The following is a 21865-nucleotide window of genomic DNA, read 5'->3' as shown; positions in this document are numbered from 1 at the left end:
GCGTGAGGAGCGGAGGCAGCAGGGGAGAGGGTCCAGGTGGGGACGTCTGTGCGAGGAGGGGTGGGAGTGAGTCAGCCTGAGGAAGGGGTTGTTGCAGAGAGGAGAGAGAAGGTGAGCCTGGAGAGAGGGCAGTGTGAGGAAAGATGGGATCTCAGGCAGTCTTAGTGGCGCATCATTGAGGGTTCGATATAAATATATTACCAAGTGTGGTGACTCATCTGAGGGTTTGAAGGACTGTTTATGGCTGTGGAATCAGTGAGTGAGGGGATTAGTTGGATTATTAATTGGATTAGTTGATCAGTGATGGGGGAGGGGACAGCAGTCAGTGTTGGGACTGGTCAGGGGCGTCCATGAAGAGTCATTTTAGCGAGTTGGAGAAGGAAGGCAATGTGAGTGAATTGATACTGTGAACATGGGTCTCAGCACAGTTCACCAGGGTCAGAATAAGGGTATGTGTGAAGGATTAAAAATCGCATCAAGAAGGAGCTAAGGGGTCCACTGTGGAATGTGGGAAGGACATAGTGTTGGTTACCTGAGGAGTTTTACTGTGTTGGAAGTCTTCCTGCCTGGACTCTATATTGATGTTTCCCTTTCACCACTGATGGAGCCCTCCATCCAGTGCATGGTGATTAACGAAATTAGAGGACTACTGCAAGCAGCCCTAAATTCTAAGGGATAAAGAAGTTACACAGTTTACCCTCCCATCTACTCCTCCTCCAGATCTGATTTAACATAGATGTTCCTGAGAAGATTGCTCACCTGCCCCTCCCTCTCTCCTTTCCTACCTATCTTCTCCCTCCCTCCCTTCCATCCTTCCTTTTGCTTCCTTCCTTCTTTCCTTCCGCATTGATTTGGGCCAGAGTAAGACGGCCCTTTAGCCTAGTGTAGAGTCTGAAGTTTTCCTTTCTTTCGCAAAAAGTGTTAGGGGAGAAGAGCACAGAAAATAGGGGAATGGTTCTTAGAACACCATATTAGACCCCAGCTTCTCCCAGAGGTACATGTAAATAAATCCTGGCTTATTTCATAGCTGTTTCTGTCAGGCTTCTAGTTTTGCTTTGTTAACTATGAATTTAGGCCTTTCACCTCTCTTCAGCCCCATTTTGTGAAGAGTCTCTCCTTCCCCATTCTATTACTATCCCCTGTTAGAGAATTATAGTAGAATGTCAAGAACTTGACTGTACATTCAGTGGAAAACCAAGGACTTAGTGGAAGAAAGGGTGAAGCGTTAGGAATCTTAGACATGAGAGAAAGCTCCTGCTTCAGAGAAAGGATAAAGAGTACAACAAAATTCTATTTGCCACAAGTCATGGAAATTGGGTCAGGTCACTAAAAAGGAGTTCAAAGAAATAGCCTATTAATCAGGAGGGGGAGTGTATGTATAAGACCTGCAGTGCACAACTGTAAATTATAAGTCTAAGGACAAAATGGAGACAAGCAGATGGTGAAGACTGGAAAGGTTGAAGTCTATATAAAGGTTAGCTATAACTTTCTAATCAAAGCTGGAAATCCCACTTATATTGGAAGGGCTTAAAATAAAAATACAGAAAGTAATTATTGAAGATTATTTTAAAAGTTGTTATTAATCCATTTACTTAAGGACTTTGTGACTTTCATTAGAGTCATTAGTCAGTATTTCTGAGAACTTTTGGAGAACATGGAAAATTGCTGATGTGTGACTCTGTTTTTGGAAAAAAATAACAGATACCCACATCCCCACAATTTAGTATTAACAAATGTTAACTTTTTGTATATTTGCTTCAGATTTTTAAAAAATTGAAATAAACATTATAGATAAGGTTGTTAAGTTCCATTCAACTCCTTCTGAATTCTGTTCTTCCCTCTCCTCAGAGATAACTAACCACTATCACTAATTTGATGTCTTTCTTTCCAGTCTGTGTTTTTATACTTCTACTAATTATGTATATAGTCATTAACATATGTAATATTTTTTATTTATACAAATAGAATTGTACTACGTGTATATTTCTTTTGTTTGCATTTGGAAGCTGTCCATGTTGTCACATGCTTTGATTCACTTTTTAAATTTCTGGTAATCTATCATTTATATACACTACATTGTATTTATCCATTCTTCTACTTGTAATATCTGAGTTTTCAGTTTTTTCCATTACCAACAGGTAAGTTATGAACATTCTTGCACATGTCTTCTTATGTGCGTGAGTTTCCCTACAGCAGGGTTTCTCGGCCTTGGCACTACTAACGTTTTGGACTGGATAATTCTTTCTTGTAGGGGAATACCTTATGTGTTTTAGAATATTTAGCAGTATCCCTAGCCTCTAGCCACTAAATGCCAATAGCACCTCCCCAGTTGTGACAATCAAAAATGTCTCCTGCCAAATGTCCCCTGCACAGCGTAATCACAATTGTTTAAGAACCACTACTCTAAATGGATGTGTGCAGAAGTAGAACTGCCAGGTTGTCCTGACTCAAGTTTAAGTCTTATGATATCCTCACTGATTGTGGCTCTAGGCGGGATTTTTTCCACTGTAGCTTCTGGTGTGAGGGACCTTGGCCTAGACCAGCTTTGGGTCTGTAGTACCAGAAGACAGTGGAGAGAAAATTGAAATTTCAATTTGAGAGTGGGCTGGAGGATGTTGTGTGGATGCCTGTATCCTCAGTCTCTCAACCAGCATTAGACCTTTTTCCTTGAACAGATTTTCTGGACTTAGGCATCTATATTTTAAAGTAGAGCAGGTAAAGGAGAGGTGGGGGGAGCATAGGGGATTTTAATGTTCTAATATGATGCTTAGAACATAAGATGCCCTCAATAAATGTTTTTTGAGTTAATCCTTGGTAGGAATGAAGATGGGGGTTAAGGGCAAAGGCAGCTGAGCTCTTTCATTCCTCTGCCCTTGAATTAAATCCCTGAGTTCAACACTACTGTGGGGAGGTGGAGGAGGGTTAGGAACATTGTGGAATGAATCCAAAGTTTGAAATGTCACTCTAACCTTCTCTTCTGGTAGGAATCAACAGTAGCCTTCCATGAAGAACTGCCTTTCCTACTTGCTGCTGGAGTTAATGGTGTTTCCTGCTGGCAGAATCAGGGACATGCCAGCACTGTAAGGGTTAATCTACTGATCCTCTTACCAGTCTCATGGTTGGGGGTGGGGTGAGCAAGGAGGAAAAGGGAGATCTTGCTTTTCTCTTATGGATCTTTAGTCATTTCAAGTCACAGCCCACATGCCTCCTTTCCTGTTGATCCTTCTTACCATAGCTTTGTTTCCTGTTTCCCTTAGTCCCTTTGTAGTTTCCTCTTATCTCTCATTCCCATTCCCCATCCCCACCCACTGTCATGAGGCTTGGATTCTGAGCTAATGAGATACCCTCCACTGCAGATCGGGATGAGTGGGTGCTCCGGTGGGGATGTGGTCATTGCCGGCCAGTGAGGGCGAGAGTGCCACAGCCCACTTCTTCCTTGGAGCTGGAGATGAGGGGCTGGGCACCCGTGGAATAGGCATGAGGACAGAAGAGAGTGACGGCGAGCTCCTTGAGGATGAGGAGGATGAAGTGGTAAGACTAGAGAAAATTATGTCACTTGGTGTTGGGACCCCTGTCATAGAGTTGAGATTCCATTGGATGGAGACACCTCTCTTTTCTTTCCAAATGCATAAACTCCTTGTCATAAGCAGCCCTTCTCCAGATTAAGGGGAGGGACAGTGGAGATTGATTAGATTGTCTCTCTTTGAAATCCCTGCCCTTATGCCCTCCTCCTCTTGTCTCTTGGTTATTGGTTCTCTGGCTCTTCCGCCTGAGCACACATTTCCTGTGGAAAGGCTCCTATTCTGTAGGCAGTAGGAATCCACACAGGCACCCCAATCTAGACCTAAGTTAGAAGACAACCTTTATCCCATACGTCCAAAGTCCTGGCAGGAAACTCTGCCCTAAGGAGATGAGACAGTGTTCCCTGATAACCATGGTCTAGGTGGGAAGTTCCTGAGTTCCTGACAGCATTTTCTCCCTGTAGCCTCCTGAACCTCAGATCATTGTTGGCATCTGTGCTATGACCAAGAAATCCAAGTCCAAGCCAATGACCCAAATCTTAGAGCGACTCTGCAGATTTGACTACCTGACTGTTATCATCCTGGGAGAAGATGTGATCCTCAATGAACCTGTGGAAAACTGGCCATCCTGCCACTGTCTCATCTCTTTCCACTCCAAAGGTTGGATTCTATGAAGGAAAATAGGAAGGAATGGTGTTGGGAAAGCTGGAGTAGGAAATGAGGTTCTTACTGTCAAATAGTAAAGAGGCCATCAGCTCTTCCTGACACACTAGAGAACAGTACAAAGGGGTTTGCTTTCCCTACATCTTGGAGGAGTTGCTGGGAGTAGTTTCAAGCCCATATTCAAACTTCAGGACAGCTCTAAGGTTCTTAGGGTCTCTGACAGAATTGGGTCTCTGGAAAGACCCTAAAAATAATTTCTTTCTTACTTTTTCCTGATGGATATACTAGAGTTGGGAAGTTGGGCAGAAGGATAAGTGATGGGTTGGATGGGTAGAGGAGCTCAGTGGCAACTAATAGCTTTAATATGTCTCTCTATTTTTCTTACTGTTTTCTCACTCTCTCTCTTTCACTTTCTTTCTTTGGTCTCTCTATTTCCTTTTTCCATCCCAGGCTTTCCTCTGGACAAAGCTGTTGCTTACTCCAAGCTTCGAAACCCCTTTCTAATCAATGACCTGGCTATGCAGTATTACATCCAGGATAGGTATAGCTTTCTGATGACCGGTGGGATGGGTGGCTCTGAGATCATGACCGCTCTGGGAGGGGTGGAGTCAAACAAACATGCTTAATTTTCATATCATACCCTCTTAAGTTCTGTACCCTGGTATCTCCCAATTCCTGAGCACATGAAATCCCTAGCTTGTCCCCTTAGTCACCATCCCCCACCTCTCCCAGCTAATTTATTCGGGGTGACAGGAGGGAGGTGTACCGGATCCTGCAGGAGGAGGGTATTGATCTGCCTCGATATGCTGTGCTCAATCGTGACCCTGCCCGGCCAGAGGGTAAGTACCTGGCCTTGTCCAGTCCTGTCCTGCCTTGCTTTCTATGACTTAGCCCAGTTTCACCCTCTCAACATCTCCTGTGTACCACCTATCTAAGTGAGGCTTTGGTTATTGGATTATGGGTAGAGTTAGAGCTGTGTGTCTTTGGACAGAGCCTTGGACCTCTTATATATGTATTATTATGTCTATATACCATACAGATATTATCATATCTATTACTAAGATATGGCCATAGAAATTTGAGGGTTATGGAGATTAAAACTTGGAGAAAGAGGAGTTGGAAATATTCTACAACCCTAGGTTCTAGGAATGACCACACACCTACCTTTCAGAGTGCAACCTGATAGAAGGAGAAGACCAAGTAGAGGTAAATGGAGCTGTCTTTCCCAAGCCGTTTGTGGAGAAGCCAGTGAGTGCAGAGGACCATAATGTTTACATCTACTACCCCAGCTCAGCTGGAGGAGGAAGCCAACGCCTCTTCCGTAAGGTGTGGGGGACATTTGAGCATTTGGGGAGTCAGACAGGTAGAAGGACAAGAATGAGGTTGTGGGGAGGGAAGCTGGAGGATTTGGGGACAAGGTGGAAGCAAGATTTTTTTTTTCTTCCTTTTCCTTCTGAAGATTGGCAGCCGAAGCAGTGTTTACTCTCCTGAGAGCAGCGTCCGAAAGACAGGGTCATACATCTATGAGGAGTTTATGCCAACAGATGGCACAGATGTCAAGGTTATGGTGGATACAGGGATTTAAGAGGTTATAAATGTCTGGGTGGGATGGGATGCTTGGGAAGCAAGTGGGAGTATGTGGAGGGGGTCATAGAAAATAAAGTGTGAATGTGATTGGCTTTCATATTCAGGTGAAGATAACAAGTGGGGGAAGGAGACATTTACATTGTCACTGTTAGAGCAAGGACAAGGGTGACATGGAAAATGGTATAATGTTGGTAAGTTATTTCTTAGTAAGGACTAGATGATAGTGCTGGAGTCTCAAGGAGAAACCTTCATAATGGTACTACACTAGGGCTCCATAAGAAAAATGTAGGTCTCCTTGGTCTTAATACTCAGGGTTTTGTTTTTGTTTTTGTGTTTTTACTCTGAAACTAGTTTATAGACCTTTTGCTCATATTGTCTTCTCATATGCAGGGTGAGCTGTGGGCATACTCAGTGATGCTATGTACCTGCAGGTGTATACAGTGGGGCCAGATTATGCCCATGCTGAAGCCAGAAAATCTCCAGCTTTGGATGGGAAGGTCGAACGAGACAGTGAAGGGAAAGAGATTCGATATCCAGTCATGCTGACTGCCATGGAAAAGCTGGTGGCCAGGAAAGTCTGCGTAGCTTTTAAGGTGGAGGAAGGCCCGTGGGGGGGGGGTGGGAGTGCTATGGAATGAGGGAGAGAGACAGGGGCACGGATCTGGGAAGAAGGAGTGGCTCTCTTGTTCTCATCTTTCCTCTTTCTCCTGCAGCAAACAGTTTGTGGTTTTGACCTTCTTCGTGCCAATGGTCACTCCTTTGTGTGTGATGTCAATGGCTTCAGTTTTGTTAAGAATTCAATGAAATACTATGATGACTGTGCCAAGATTCTGGGGTAAGGGGCACAGTGGTCTGGGGTGGGGAGAACGGGCTTAGAGAAGAGAGTTAGAAAGCTTTTACTTTATTTTAAATATTATAAAAATTCTTTAAAACTGAAAAAGGAAAGTAGAGAAAGGGCTCCTCAGTCCTCTTGCCTTCCCAACACTGCACTCCCTGGAAGTAATTACTCCTCAGAAGTTTTAGACATAACAGTATGTCTTTTATTTACTTATGCCATGTATAAGTAAACTACATTGTACTAAATGTGATCATACTGTAGTACTGTTTTACAACTTGACTTTAAAAAAATTAATCATGTGATATTTAAAGCATTCAAAAATGAGTAAGGAATGATGAATATGGTGAACCACGTATTCGCCATTGAGCTTAAGAAACAAAAATTAAGAATACAGTTGAAGCCCTTACATATCCCTCACTAATTACGTCCCCTTCCTTCTCACCCAGAGGTAACCAGAATCCTTAATTTGGTGTTTGTCATTCCCATGCATTTATTAGTATTTTTACCACATATGTGGGGGTGTTTTTTTGCATGTTTTTAGACTTTATATTAATGTATTCTTCTACAGCTTGCTAGTTTCTGTGAGCTTTGTTCATATGTGTAGTTCTGGTTTGTTCATTTTCACATGGCTTCTTCATGTTCTCCTTCTAGGAACACCATAATGCGGGAGCTTGCCCCACAGTTCCAGATCCCATGGTCCATCCCCACAGAGGCTGAGGACATTCCCATTGTCCCTACCACATCTGGCACTATGTGAGCAAAAGTAGGAAATATGGAGTAACCTACTTAAGGCACCTAAGTCAGACCAGTAGTTACTTCCTGACCCTGTGCCATCTGGGTAGTGGAGCCTGGGTCTCTTCTAGACAGTTTCCTTAACCCTAACTATGTTCCTAATCTTGGAAAGTTTTTCCTCTGTTTTTTAACATGTTGAGAAGGATGAAATGATGGGAGGGATGTGGGGTAGGATGGGGGAGAGGCTCTAACAAATAGCCTATCTTAGGATGGAACTTCGTTGTGTCATTGCAATTATCCGTCATGGGGATCGTACCCCCAAGCAAAAGATGAAGATGGAAGTGACACACTCAAGGTAGGAAGAGTGTCCTAATTTAGACAAATAGTTTTTTGTCAGGGAGATGGGAGGGGGCAGCTCCCAGAACCTTTGACTGTCTCACTTCATACTGAAGCTTCTCCTTATTTCTTCAGGTTTTTTAGTCTGTTTGAAAAACACGGTGGCTACAAGACAGGGAAATTAAAACTAAAGCGGCCCGAGCAGCTACAGGTAATAAGGTGGTGTATCCGGCTGGGAGGAGCAGTGCTATGGGAAAGACAGAGGGTATGGGATTGAGGGCCTTGATGAGAGACCAGGATGATAGGGTAACTGGCCAAGACTTGGCCTCCTGCAGGGATACCCTATTTTTAACTGTAGGAGGTGCTGGACATCACAAGGCTGCTATTGGGTGAACTGGAGAAAGAAGCAGGTGGTGAGATCGAGGAGAAGACTGGGAAACTGGAGCAGCTGAAGTCTGTGCTCGAGATGTGAGAAAGGGGATAGGAAATGGGAGCCAATAACAGTGAGAATTGGGTGCTGGGGTAGAAAGTAAACTGTAAGTTTATCCTGCAGGTATGGTCACTTCTCAGGCATCAATCGGAAGGTACAGTTGACTTACTACCCTCATGGAGTAAAAGCTTCTAATGAGGGGCAAGGTGAGATATAATACCCCTTTCCCGTTACCACTCAGATCTCTTCTTCTTGAACTCTTAGATGACCTCTATCCCAAATTACCTTTTTGGGCTCCTCAGAAGACCTAACATTTAGATGTCCCCACTATTTTCCTTAGATCTAGACCTATTCACTGCCCCTTGTTCCCACAGACCCACAAAGGGAGGCTCTGGCCCCATCTCTACTGCTGGTACTGAAGTGGGGTGGAGAGCTGACTCCTGCTGGCCGTGTTCAGGCTGAGGAGCTGGGGCGAGCTTTTCGCTGCATGTACCCTGGAGGACAGGGTGAGTGTTTTGGGGGGGGGGGGGGGGGATAAATATGTAGCAGGGCTGGGATAAAATGATTAGGGAATAAGTTGGGGAAACAAAGGGACAGAGGAAATGGAGAAGTTAAAGGGGAAATGAGCATTCTTTCTTCCATGTGGGTATTTATAGCGATCCATTCCTGCTTCTCCCGTTTGCCCCCAGGTGACTATGCTGGCTTCCCTGGTTGTGGGCTGCTTCGTCTCCATAGCACTTTCCGTCATGATCTCAAGATCTATGCCTCTGATGAGGGCCGAGTCCAGATGACTGCTGCTGCCTTTGCCAAGGTGCACACCAGTTCTCTCACAGTCCCAGCATCTATTAGGTAGAGAAGCAGAGAATTTGGAGAACTAGTTGGGAAACTTCAGGGTGTTTGTGTGCCGACTCAGAAGTTTCTTCTTGTGTCTGACCCCATTCTATACTGCTGAGAATGAGCTGAGAATAATTAGTGGGGGTAGGCCCCTTGACCTTACCCCAGCTCTCCAAGCCAGCTCTCATTTGATCTCTGGGACCATCTAGGCCTAGGGGGACTATACTGGAAGAAAAACTAATAGACTTTGTGCTTCTCCTGCAGGGCCTTCTGGCTCTAGAAGGGGAGCTGACACCCATCTTGGTACAAATGGTGAAGAGTGCCAACATGAATGGACTCCTGGACAGTGATGGCGATTCCTTGAGCAGCTGCCAGCACCGGGTGAAGGCTCGGCTGCACCATATTTTGCAGCAGGATGCATCCTTTGGCCCTGAGGATTATGATCAGGTCAGGTTCTCCCTATCTTTGTACCCAACATACCACTGATCCCAAATTCTAAACAATACTGATCAATAATGGTACTTACTATGTGCCAGGCACTGTTTCACATGCTTTCCATACATATCTCATTTAATCTTATGCTTTGAGATAAGCGTGTCCAAAATTTCAAAAATCAAAAAGATTTTTATAATTTGGTACCAAGATTCATTTGGGAGCAAAACCTGACATGATAAGAGTATTTCTAATCCCTATTTATCACACTTATTGTGAATAGCCATACATTTTGCTGCAGAAATGTGAATATGTTTGATTATGCCATAGGCCCTGCTGGAAGTATTATACAACATGTGATGTATGCACTGTATTAACTTCCTAAAGTCTGAAAAAATCCTCAACTGCAAAACACAGCTGGTCTCAAGGATTTTGAATGAAAGAATGCTTCGGTTGTCTATTGCTGTATGAAAAAAACTACCCCAAGGGCCCAGCCCCATGGCCGAGTGGTTAAGTTCATGCGCTCTGCTTTGGTGGCCCAGGGTTTTGCTGGTTCGGATCTTGGACATGGACCTAGCACCACTCATTAAGCCACGCTGAGGTGGTGTCCCACGTAGCACAACCAGAGGCACTCACAACTAGAATATACAACTGTGTACTAGGGAGCTTTGGGGAGAAGAAGAAAAAAAAAGATTGGCAACAGATGTTAGCTCAGGTGCCAATCCTTAAGAAAAAAAACTACTCCAAAACTCATTAACTTAAAACAACCATTTTGTTATCTTACTCACAGTTCTAGGCTCAACTGGTCTTGCTTGAGGTCTCTCCTGAAATTGTCCAGATGTTGTCCAGATGTTGGGGTGGGTACCGTCTGGAGGCTTGACTGAGTTGCTGGGATGGCTGGACTCTGTCCTTCTTATGTTCTCCCTGTAGTCTCAGAGCCTCTCCTCTCCACATGTTTTTTCCATGTGATTTCTCTAGCATGGTAACTGGATTTCTTAAATGATAGCTTAGAACTCCCCCAAAGCAGAAGCTTCTAAGCTTTTTAAAGTGTAGGCCCAGAATTAGCAGAGCATGACTTTGTTATCTTTCATTGGTTAAACAGTTACAGAGCCAGGCCAGATTCAAGGGAAGGAGAAGCTGACAAAGAATTAATGACCATCTTTAATCCACCGTAAGAACTGTGGACCTGTACTGCTTTCTTCCCATTTTATAGATGAAGAAACCTAAGCTCAGAAGAATTTAAGAAGCCTTTCCAAGATTGCCCAGCTAGTATGAACCTAAGGAGTCTACCTCAAGAGCTCAGGCTATTAGCCACTACAGTATACTGCCTCACAGTATTAATCACAGTGGATGCCATTACCCAATGTCACCCTTTTTCCTATGTATCCAGCCCATGATTATCTGGGGATCGTACGCCAGACAGTGATTTTCAACCGTCTTAACCACTGGTAGCTCTTCATTTCTGATAGGTTTTTAAAAATACATATATTTATTTTTAAAAAATATTAGTACCACTTTAACCATTTTTAAGCATACGGTTCAGTAGTGTTAAGTACATTCACACTTGTGTAACCATTTCTGATAGATTCTTAAATGAGCTAAGTAGCTGAGCACATTGCCTAAAGAATGGCATTTTCTGTGTTCTTCTCTGAGTAGGCCTTGATAAGGCAGGACCTTGCTGCCTTGTTTTCCAATCCGTTGCTCAATGTCAAATTCAAAAAAGCTAAGTTACCTTTCCTTTCTCCTTTGCTTCTTTTTGCTAGCAAGAATGGAGTTTGGGAGGATCTGGGTAGAATGTGTGCATTCCACCCACAGTCCTCTTTCCCCTTCCCCATTCTTCATTGACTGTCACTGTCCTAAAAGCTTGAGTTGGAACCCAGTTCTGAGGCAGCACCTCTACTCTAGGTTCAAGCTAGCATCTGGTTTAGAGGAATAAGATAATGTTATCTTGATTACCCACTCATGAAAACATTCTGTGGGGATTTTGAGGGATTTGGGTTTAATCTTTATTCCCCAGAATTTTCCGTGTGTATTTTAGAACCCCCAAGAAGAAAACCTAGGTCTATTTTATTTTCTCTGGACTCTAAGACTTTTAATATCAACCTCTCTTAGATGACTGTGTGCCGGAGCAGTCTCCTCATCTGAAGGCCCCACAACTTCTAGTATGCCTGCTAGTCTAAGAATGCTCATTAGATTGAGCTGACAAACAGATCTTATTTGCCTGCAGTCTCTGTAATATGCTCACAGGAATCTGGGCAGTTGGCACTGAGCCTATGTGCTTTTCATCTCTCTATTCCCCACAGCTGGCTCCTACTGGAAGCACTTCCCTACTCAACTCCATGGCTATCATTCAGAATCCTGTGAAGGTCTGTGATCAGGTATTTGCCCTGATTGAAAACCTCACTCACCAGATTCGAGAAAGGATGCAGGACCCCAAATCTGTAGGTGAGTGTGAATATCTTCCCTTCAAGGTTTCAGGTACGGGTGGGTTCCTCAGGCAATCCTGGATCCTCTCCTAACTCTCTGAGACAAGGCATCCTCATCTCTCTGTTTCTACTTCATATTTGCTGGGTCTTTTGTTAGAGGTAAAATCCATGGCTCTATCTATCTTCCTTCTAGACCTGCAACTCTACCACAGTGAGACACTAGAGCTAATGCTACAGCGTTGGAGCAAGCTGGAGCGTGACTTTCGACAAAAGAGCGGGCGCTATGATATCAGTAAGATCCCTGACATCTATGACTGTGTCAAGTATGATGTGCAGCACAATGGGAGTCTGGGACTGCAAGGCACAGCAGAGTTGCTACGTCTCTCTAAGGCATTGGCTGATGTGGTCATTCCCCAGGTGTGTCTCGTATAAGGGATCTACCCTGGGGATAGGGGCACTGGGGAAGGAAGGAGGGAAAAGGCAGAAAGGAGGGGTGGTGTGGGACCCAGGGGAAGGAAACTTAGAGAAGGAATTATTTGAGTTGCTACAATTCTCAAGGTCCATTCTGGCTCTGAGTAAGTACAAGAGGCTAACGGAGGAGAAACCAGGAGAGGGGGATGTGATGAATATGAAAGAAGCCCTAGACCTGAGGTGAAGAGAAACATGATCTTGGGCCTGGGAATATAAGGCAAAAGGAAAACAAGACTCATTGAGGTACTTATTCCTGGCCTCTGGCCCCTAGGAGTACGGGATCAGTCGGGAGGAGAAACTGGAAATTGCTGTGGGCTTCTGTCTTCCACTGTTGCGGAAGATACTACTTGACCTGCAGAGAACCCACGAGGATGAGTCTGTCAACAAGCTGCATCCCCTGTGAGGGAGGGCTGGGAGGGGTGCTGGATGGAGGGAGGGGCATGTCAGGGAGTCCTTGGGGGAATCAAGGCTGGGAACCAAGAATAGAAGAGATTCTGGGATGGAAAGTAGAAGAGAAGTCTTTGAGGAGGGAGAAGGGAGTTTGTAGAGGGGTGGGAAGAGGATTATCTGATAGTGTGATTGATTTAGCTGTTATCTCAGGTATTCCCGAGGAGTGCTCTCCCCAGGCCGCCATGTTCGAACACGTCTCTATTTCACAAGTGAAAGCCATGTCCACTCCCTACTCAGTGTCTTCCGTTATGGGGGACTTCTTGATGTAAGGATCCTCCTTCTTCCTTCAACCTATGAACATAGTTTCCCAGCATTCTTTTACCCTCCTCCTCATGCTTCTTTTTTATTGCAAGTTTTTCTCTGTTCTCCTTGTCTCCCTGCTCATTCCCTGACTCCCTTGTCCTTGGGCATTGGCTTACCTCTTCTTGTGTTTGATAGGAGTCCCAGGATGCACAATGGCAGCGAGCTTTGGCTTATCTTAGTGCCATCTCAGAGCTCAACTACATGACCCAGATTGTCATCATGCTTTATGAGGACAACACACAGGTGAGGACTTAACAGGGTAGGATGAGGAAAGGGCCCTTCTTTCTCCTTCATCTACTTTTAGGAAAAAATTTTTTTATTCTTAGAATTTGTAGAATCCAGCTAGGTGTGACATCTAGGTACAGCATGACACAGAGCATCCAGGAGGTTCCTGCTGGAACAGAAAAAGTGTTTTGGGATGGTGTTGAAGCAGAGAGATACCATAGAACATAGCTCTGGCATTAGGGAGGGTATGGAATTTGGGATGATGTTATGAGTCTTTTTCTCTCATCGTTGCATGTATACTTTTTTTCGTCTGGCTCCACAAAGATATCTTTAAATGTGCTGCTGTATGCACTGTAGCAAAGCTGAATTATTGTGGGACATGGATGGGGAAGGTTGTATAAGTGGAAGTTAGAAAGTCATGTGGAACAGTGAATCTCAAACTGGAGGAGGTGAGGGAATGAGGATTCTGTAACACTAGAGCATAGTTAAAGGGAAGCTATAATAGATCAGCCCCAGAAGTGGGGTAAGACACTGGAACCTCAGCCCTAGGAGGATGTATCCTCTTCAGTTCCTCTCTGTTGTCCATGCCTGGTCTTCCACCACTATATTCAGCTTCTCCAACTGCCCCTTCATCTGGTGATGCCCCATAGGATCCCTTATCAGAGGAGCGGTTCCATGTGGAGCTGCACTTCAGCCCTGGAGTGAAAGGTGTCGAGGAAGAAGGCAGTGCCCCAACTGGCTATGGATTCCGTCCAGCCTCTTCTGAGGTGGGTCAGAGTGCTGGGATTTGGGACTGGAGGATTTAGGAACCATATAGTGGGTTACTTGGAAACGATACAGGGAGGTAAAAGGGTTGGGGAGTTTGGAATTAGAAGGCTGGAGGCCATTAGCACCTTTCCTATCTGTGCCTATTGTTGGATAGAATGAGGAGATGAAAACAGACCAAGGAAGTATGGAGAACCTGTGCCCAGGGAAGGCATCTGATGAGCCAGACCGGGCACTGCAGACTTCACCCCAGCCCTCTGAGGGCCCTGGCCTCCCAAGGAGATCACCCCTCATTCGTAACCGAAAAGCCGGCTCCATGGAGGTAATGGGAAGGGCTTGGGAGAAAGAAGTGGTGGAAGTGCTCAATATCCATGAATCCTCTGAATCCCTTTGGGGGGATTCTTGGGACCTTAAGCAGAGTCCCCCTGTCCCTGATGGATATGTTTTACTTAATCTCTCTTTTACACCTGGTCTCCCAATAAATCTTTAAGCTGTTTGCTACTTCTGAGATTAAAGAGATGCCAGTGAGAGGTACCTGAGAGATAAGGATTTTAAGAGATGAGATTGAGGAAGAGGCCTCTGGAGGTATTTGAAAAGGCAGTTCTTTATAAGTAAATATAGTAGAAACAGCATGAACTCCGGGCTAAAATCCCAGGCTGATACTTAGAAACTGTGTGACCTTGGACAGGTCACTTCTTCAAGACTTAGTTTTTTTCATCTTTATAATACAAGTAGTATCCACCATATAGATGTTCAGTGAACAGTAACTATAATAACAATACAATTGATCTTAAAGGCCAGGCCCTTTCTATCTCTTTGTTGCCTTCAGTAAAAATTAGAGCTCAGACAGGAGCAAATACTTGGCACTTTAACTTAATCCTTTTAAGATTACCTATACCACTCTCATCCCAGAAGGGGAATCCAGTCTGGAGGTCGACCTGTCTTCCCTTTGTTCTAATGAGAGATTTATCGGCCTGGGCCTGTGTTCTGCTATTCTTGGAGTTTGTCTCTAGTCCTGGTTCTAGTTCTGTAGCCTAGAGGAAGGAACTGTTGTAAATCTCACATTATGTCCAGCTAACTGTCCTGGGGTTTTTATTTTGGTCTTTTTTCCTGGAACGATTCTTTCCCGCTCTGGCCCAATGACATTCTTTTTGATCTCATGATTTATCCCTGTCTCAGGGACTCCGATTGTCTGATTTGAGTCCTGCATTGACAGATGATGAATCTGTTCACCGGGCTCTGTGCCAGCTTTCTTAAGGGAATTCGTCCTTCCATTTTGAGAATATCTCAGAAGAATCTATAACTAGCTTACATAGGTTCAGCCAAGGTTTACAGTTCAGATTTTGGAGAAAGCTGAGAAGGCAAATTGCAGGCTCTGTTCTGGAATCATCCTTTTCTTCCTGATTATTTTAAGGTGGATTTGAAGTTGTGAATACTCAGAGTTTCTTCAGGTGGGTATGCATCATTTTCTCTTTGAGGTATAGGTTAACTTAATGTCCATGGTACACTAGTGTGCTACAGACTCACGTGAATAGATCAAATGGACAGGATGACCTATAATCTACCATCATTAAACTGCTCCTCCACATCTAAATGTCATTCCCATTCACGTGGTCTTTTTTTTTTTTTTTTAAAGGTTTTATTTTTCCTTTTTCTCCCAAAGCCACCAGCACATAGTTGTGTAGTTTTTAGTTGTGGGTCCTTCTAGTTGTGGCATGTGGGACGCCGCCTCAGCATGGCTTGATGAGTGGTGCCATGTCTATGCCCAGGGTCCGAACTGGCGAAACTGTGGGCCGCCGAAGCGGAGCTTGTGAACTTAACCACTCGGCCACAGGGCCGGCCCCCATTCATGTGATCTTCCAGTCTCTCTGGCACTCTTGTGCTTGACCCTCTTTATTCTTCTGCTTTAAGCAGTCAGGAGACGTAGACAAAGCAGAGCTCTCTGTGTGTCATCTCTCAGACTTGATGAGACTGCCTTCTTTCTTTCAGGCCTACAGGAAGCTTCTTGTTGTAATCACATACCTTCCCTTCAGTTCCTAGTGTTGCTTATGCCGTTACTCATCCAGGAAGATGGTTGCCCAAGATATGCTCCTCAGCTTTGCAAGAAAATCTTCTCTCTACTCCTTGGTCTCACAGCCTTTTAATATTAATATTTCCTCTCTTTGTTCTATAAGTTTAGGCATTGGCACTCTTATCCTTATCAACTATAACCCTTACCCCCGTCCCTTTTTCTCCCCTTGTCTTCTCATATTTTTGGACTGTTTTAGAGTACAAAATCTGTGACCTTTGTAGCAGCTGTGCCCTAGTAATCATCCTCTCCAGCCCTAGAGCTAGCTCTGCCCAATGAGCACTGGAGCTTTTGGGAGCCCAGGGGTTAAAGGAGCCGTGACCGGCTTAACACCCGGTCTGATTGCAGGTCATGAACATGCAGTGCACAGGGAACCTGGACCTGATCCCCTTGCGGGGACGGCGCCGCCGGAGGTCAGGAGACCTCCCCCGGCCTTCCCCAGACATCGGCCTACAGTCCCGGGCTGTATCCACCACTCACCTGGCGTCCTGCACACAGGTGTCCCTCCCTACCTCATCTTCCTTTCCTGCCTCTGTCTTTGCCTTTTGGGACCTAGGGACTCAGAACTCTGTCTGGGAAAGTTGGGGGAGATGTATGTTGGGGATTGTATGATTGGGCTCTTGTGGGCTTTTTAGAAATCTGTTTCATGTGTCCAGGAGTGGAGGGGAGGGCTTCTTGGTTCAGATAAGAAACTGAGAGTGATTGTTGTAGCCACAGCTATCCCATGGAAAGAAGAGAGGGTGGCCAGACTTTATATCTTATTGCAGCTGAGCTATTGTGATTGGCTTTCTGAGTCCTGCAGAGGGATAGATAAGATTAAGAAACCCTGCTCTGCTGAGAACTGAAAATGATTGAATAATGATTTCTCAGATTTGGGATAGGACGACTGTGGGGACAAGCATTTTGGAAATAGAAGCATCTTCTAGTATAGGAGGAGTCCATGGGCAGTTCCCTCTGCAAGGAACACTCTCCGTTCCCTTTTCATTCTTTTTCCCTCATAGAAATCCTTTGTTTCTTCCAAACTTTCTGACATTGCTTGGCTTTGTAGGGGCAGGAATTCAGCACCTGGGTTTTAGACTTCTTGGTTGAGGTAGCAACATGGTAATATAGAGTCTTTTTTTCCAGGTGCTTTCTGAGACTTCATCCTCGAGGCCTGGTGGCTACCGGCTCTTTTCATCTTCACGCCCACCAACGGAGATGAAGCAGAGTGGCTTAGGTATGGTTTTCCAGCGTCTCTCACCTGTTGTTGGAAAGGGGTGTCTGTCTGTTCTTCAGAGTTTTATTGTGGGAAACCTTAGTCATGGGAGTTGGGGTCATCCAGTGTGTGGAATTGTTGGGTGGTAGGGCTAGGGAGGATGAATTGGGAGAAGCCATATTTAGGTGTGAACTTTGATCCCAGATGATTGTTTTCATTCCAGGAAGGTGTTTGTGTTTTGGTTTTCTACACCACCCCCATTTCTCTGACTGAAGGGCATTTTTCTGGCTTCCCCTCTCATTCCTTATCTGTCCCTCCAGTCTTGCCCAGACCTTAAGGGGCCATGGAGACTCTGAATCTTCAGAGTTATCACAGACAGAGCTGTAAATAGAGGTACTTGTGACCCCCATAAAGTGTCATATTCCTCATTTGGAGAATTTGTACCATATCTTCCTCTGAGAACTATGTTTATTACATCCCTGCTCTGGCCCCTCCTGACCACCATGCCTTCTCCTTCATCCTCTCCTAATCCTGTAATTTTTTTTCCTTCCTTCCTGAAAATTGAGAGACAAATCTGAGACTGGTGTAGTGGCAGAGGCTTCTCTCAGGACTTTGAGGGAATGTCTCTTGATTTTTTTGATTCCTGGAGAGGGGTGGAGAACATCATTCAACCTTTCCTAAGAACACAGACTGCAGGAAGGACCAAGCCTCAGAGGGTATTGTATTCTTTGGGAGTGGGGAGTGGTCCTTGGGAGGGGCTATCTTTGAACACAGAGCCTTGTGAGCCCATAACTAGAACCTGCAGTTAGAGACAGTTGTGTGGGGTCTGGACTTGATCCCCTGACTCTTTCTATCTTATCCTGTTCTTCTCACCATTTGGCTCCTTTCATTTTCCTATTACCTTTGTCCTTGGCTCCCAATTTCTTGGCCCAAGATGGTCAGCATTTGGACCAGCAAGGGGGAGAAAGGTTTTGGTAACTTTCCAGGCTAATTTTATGGGAGTAGGTTGTCTTCTAGATCCCTGAAATGAGGTAGATGGTTTGGGGCATGAAAAATAAATGACAAATGTGTAGATCTGTGATATGGACTTCTCTTCCCAGAAGTCCCAGTAAAGAATAGGTTTCAGTTAGGCTGGAAAAGAGGCTAGGTGTGTCTGGCCCAATTAAGTGGGAGTGCTGTCAAGAACAAAGCAGAGGTATGGACATGGGACTGGTTGACAGATGGTGGTAGAAAGGTAGAGACTACCCTCTGAGATGATCCGAGGACTGGGCAGGGCAGGATTGGCAGGAGGAAGTAAATGTAGAACAAAGCTTGGGGTGATTTGGGATAAAGCCAGCTAGTTTCAGCTTCTCTGAAGAAAAGCAGACATATTTAGCAACCCTTATTACTCTCTGAAACCGTATTCTAGAGCCTGTGTGAGAATGACAGGTAGGAGAAGTTGCTTCATAGAGGAGCAGTCCTGAATTCCAGGATGGATATTATCAGCCATCTGACCTTCTTGATTTTGGTGGAGACCCTGATGTGCTGGGACCCCTGAAACCATGGCCCCTTCTTTCTGAGCTCAAAGGAAATTGACCTCCTCTCCACTCTATCCATCTGCCCTATGATTGTTAAGTTCCCACGCCAAACCCAAGGTCTTGGCTAATGTGGATTTGGAAGTAGAAGGGCAAATCCCACAGATTTGAGTGTCAGTCTTGTCTCTTTCTGCCCATTGTGTCCTCATGGGCTATAGTGGGAGAGGGGACCATGGAGTCTCAACCCTACTTTCGATCAGATATTTGGGACAGTGACTGCCTTGATTTATTTGCTTCAGAGATTTTTCACATTTTATTTACTCCTCTGATTGGCAATAGAGTTCTCTTTGCTTTCTTTGAATTTAGGTGTGTGGCCATCTAGCTTTGAGCATAGGGCTTACAAGACAATAAAATTTTGAGAGCAGAAAAAGTATGTCTTTTTTTGTTTCCTGCTCACCAGATCCTCCTTTTTATTAGGGTGCTCAGCACATAGTAGGCATGCTTTACATATAACCACCTGTCTCTTCACATGCCTTTAAATTTGTGTCCATCTTCGCTTTAGAAACAATGCTGTTTCTTCTTGATGAAAAAATAATTATTTCTTTTCTAACTGAACACAGTTGATCCTCAGAGTCAGGAGACTTGGGTTCTAGTCCAGTTTAGCTTCTAGCAAACTGTATGACCTTGAGCAAATGAGATCTTTTTTGAATCTCAGTTTCTTCATCTCTAAAATGAGAAGGTTGAACTGGATGATCTTTGAGTCCCTTCCAGCTTTAAAAATTCAGTGAGTCTCATACTTTTTTCTTGGGAAAGGTAAAAAGGCCTGAAGGGAGATAGAAGGGAGGGAATGTTGGATGAAAAACGTAGGAGGAATTGGAAGCACATAGGAGGAACTGGAACTTATGAGCACTTAGAATTTGAACTGAATGCTCAAAACTTAGTCTCTAGTGTCAATCAAATTTCTTTGCTAACCTGTAAAGGACTAGATTTCTGGGTTTTTCAAACCTTATATCCTGGGTAAAGAGCACTGCATTAAATCTAGGGAGATCTAGAAGGATCTACTTATTCTTTTAGCATTCTTGAAAGCCACCTGGAAAGCATAGGCTAGCTGTTTCAGTAGCTTTGAGTCCCCTAATATGACTAACACTGTATTTGTAGTGGCCTCTTGTATCTGCCTTGTAGATCTTCAAGATAATCCCCATTTTGCTTGCCCAGTGTGGCTATGGACAGTAGTAAAAGCTGTTTGTGGTTATATGTAGTGGCCACATGATGGTGGCTCTGAATAGCTACATATGTGTGTGTCTTGATGTTGTCACATGAAGTTGTGTGTACTTCTGTGTGGTAATTGCAGCTTTGCGTGGCTACTAATGCACTCCCGGCCTTGCAGGCTCACAGTGCACAGGGCTGTTCAGCACCACAGTGCTGGGTGGCTCCTCCAGCGCCCCGAATCTTCAGGACTACGCCCGCAGCCATGGCAAAAAGCTACCACCTGCCAGTCTGAAGCACCGAGATGGTATGTGGGTGGGTTTTGGGGGGAAACTCTTTTCTTCATTTGTCCCCCAGCAAGAACACAGCTCAAGAACTATTCATGCTTAAGATGGCACTGACATTGGCCTTATACCAAGTTTTCTTCATTAATTATAAAGGGGAGAAGGAACAAAGACCCCATCCACCCTTCCATGTGCATTCCCTCTCACCATGTGAATACTACTTATTTATGCTTATCCCTTCATAATCTCCCACATACAGCCCTGCTACATCAATTTATTCCACCTTTGTATTCTTTCCTGGATTCTGGCCAGTAGGGGTAAGGACCAAGGAGTATTATCCATGGTCAGGGAGAATGCAGTGGAGCCTTGACAAAAATCTAGGAAATCAATGATGGGGAGGTTGCTCAGCCAGGCAGGAAAGATAATATGGAAAGAGATTGGGGGAAGGGATGAAAGTTTCTACAAAGATTTTATTTTTAAAAGGTCAGAAAGAGGATGTGGTGGTGAAATTAGGGTTGTTTGTGGAGCCATATTGTGGCAGAAATGACACATGGATTCCTAAGAGGAGATTATCCCGAAGGAAAATCTTGAAATGTGGTAGTCAGGAAGCTAAGGGGTGGGGGTGGGAGCAGGTCATGTACTAACTGTAAAGAATAGAGTATACTGCAGGCAAATTCCAGAGCAGAGGATGGGGACAGGAGTGGGTATAATCCCCATGATGTCTTTTCTCCCCAGAGCTCTTGTTTGTCCCGGCCGTAAAACGATTTTCTGTGTCGTTTGCAAAGCATCCGACTAACGGTACGTTTGCTTCTGACTCAACGTCATTCCTCCTCACCACGTCACCTCCAAACACTTAACCTCTGAGTTCTGACACTGACTTCGCCTCTCCTTCCACTATGTTGACACCCTGCTGTCTCTGAATGAACCACTCACTGTGTCCCTCTTGGGACATATCCTTTGTTGTGACAAACCTTAGCCTGGGCTGCAGACTTGCTGCCCTATCCCTGTGGCAACTCGGGTCTTACTTCCATGATCACCGTCTTCCCCACTGTGTCGCATTTTTCAGCATCATCACCAAAACATTAATTAAACCTCTCCCTTTCCCATCACATGACTGCTGGGCTTTATACAAACATGATAATAGTTCCGCTTCTTAGGAAGAGAATAGTATTTTCTATATCATCCCCATTTCTTCTCTCCCCCGACCCCGCACTCCTCAGTTTATGTAATTTTGATCTTCCTGTTTTTTCTCTAACTCTTTTGTTGGAGTGAATGATTAGTTTGTTTCTTTTTTGGAGCAATGATGCAGTTCCCAGGTCCCAAGCCTACTCATAGGGTATTGCTCTTGAGTATATAGTTTCCCATCTCCATGTTCCTATCTCCTACCATTGTGTCTGCTTTGTGTGGCTCTTGTGCTCCAGACATCTGCTTTATGTTACTACTAACCTAGGACCTGGTTAACCTAGGCCTAGAAAACAGGAGCCCAGATTGATTTGGGATAAAAGAGAGAAAGAAAGGAGTAGGAGGTAGTAGGTAAAGGAAAAAGGATTGTATCTTGAGTTTTTACATGTGGTTTGCATGTACC

At 44.6% G+C, this 21865-nt stretch overlaps 1 protein-coding gene across 17 annotated transcripts in view; it reads left to right on the top strand.

Annotated features, from left to right (window-relative positions):
* PPIP5K1 (diphosphoinositol pentakisphosphate kinase 1) overlaps positions 1–21865 on the top strand; it is a 39797-nt gene that overhangs the window by 1628 nt on the left and 16304 nt on the right. For 4 of the 17 annotated variants that reach the window (XM_046652561.1, XM_046652552.1, XM_046652553.1 and 1 more), the window contains exons 2-29: positions 2985–3080; positions 3357–3531; positions 3986–4181; positions 4635–4725; positions 4938–5023; positions 5356–5510; positions 5644–5745; positions 6203–6364; positions 6485–6606; positions 7261–7362; positions 7610–7696; positions 7813–7888; positions 8036–8145; positions 8231–8313; positions 8482–8613; positions 8797–8918; positions 9206–9388; positions 11677–11818; positions 11993–12216; positions 12542–12669; positions 12871–12985; positions 13159–13266; positions 13899–14015; positions 14171–14335; positions 16430–16579; positions 17207–17297; positions 20178–20303; positions 21016–21078. In XM_046652561.1, coding sequence (XP_046508517.1) covers positions 3385–3531; positions 3986–4181; positions 4635–4725; positions 4938–5023; positions 5356–5510; positions 5644–5745; positions 6203–6364; positions 6485–6606; positions 7261–7362; positions 7610–7696; positions 7813–7888; positions 8036–8145; positions 8231–8313; positions 8482–8613; positions 8797–8918; positions 9206–9388; positions 11677–11818; positions 11993–12216; positions 12542–12669; positions 12871–12985; positions 13159–13266; positions 13899–14015; positions 14171–14335; positions 16430–16579; positions 17207–17297; positions 20178–20303; positions 21016–21078 — 3385 coding nt within the window. In that variant the 5' untranslated portion in view covers positions 2985–3080; positions 3357–3384. Of the gene's footprint in view, positions 1–104; positions 1475–2984; positions 3081–3356; positions 3532–3985; positions 4182–4634; positions 4726–4937; positions 5024–5355; positions 5511–5643; positions 5746–6161; positions 6365–6484; positions 6607–7260; positions 7363–7609; positions 7697–7812; positions 7889–8035; positions 8146–8230; positions 8314–8481; positions 8614–8796; positions 8919–9205; positions 9389–11676; positions 11819–11992; positions 12217–12541; positions 12670–12870; positions 12986–13158; positions 13267–13898; positions 14016–14170; positions 14336–16429; positions 16580–17206; positions 17298–20177; positions 20304–21015; positions 21079–21865 lie in introns of those variants that run through there. The other 13 variants (XM_046652565.1, XM_046652557.1, XM_046652568.1 and 10 more) reach the window with 11 other exon arrangements.

The sequence above is a fragment of the Equus quagga genome, chromosome 2, assembly GCF_021613505.1.
Source record: "Equus quagga isolate Etosha38 chromosome 2, UCLA_HA_Equagga_1.0, whole genome shotgun sequence".
NCBI lineage: Eukaryota > Metazoa > Chordata > Mammalia > Perissodactyla > Equidae > Equus > Equus quagga.
The sequence above is the reverse complement of the archived record's forward strand: the minus strand, read 5'-3'. Positions and strand labels throughout refer to the sequence as shown.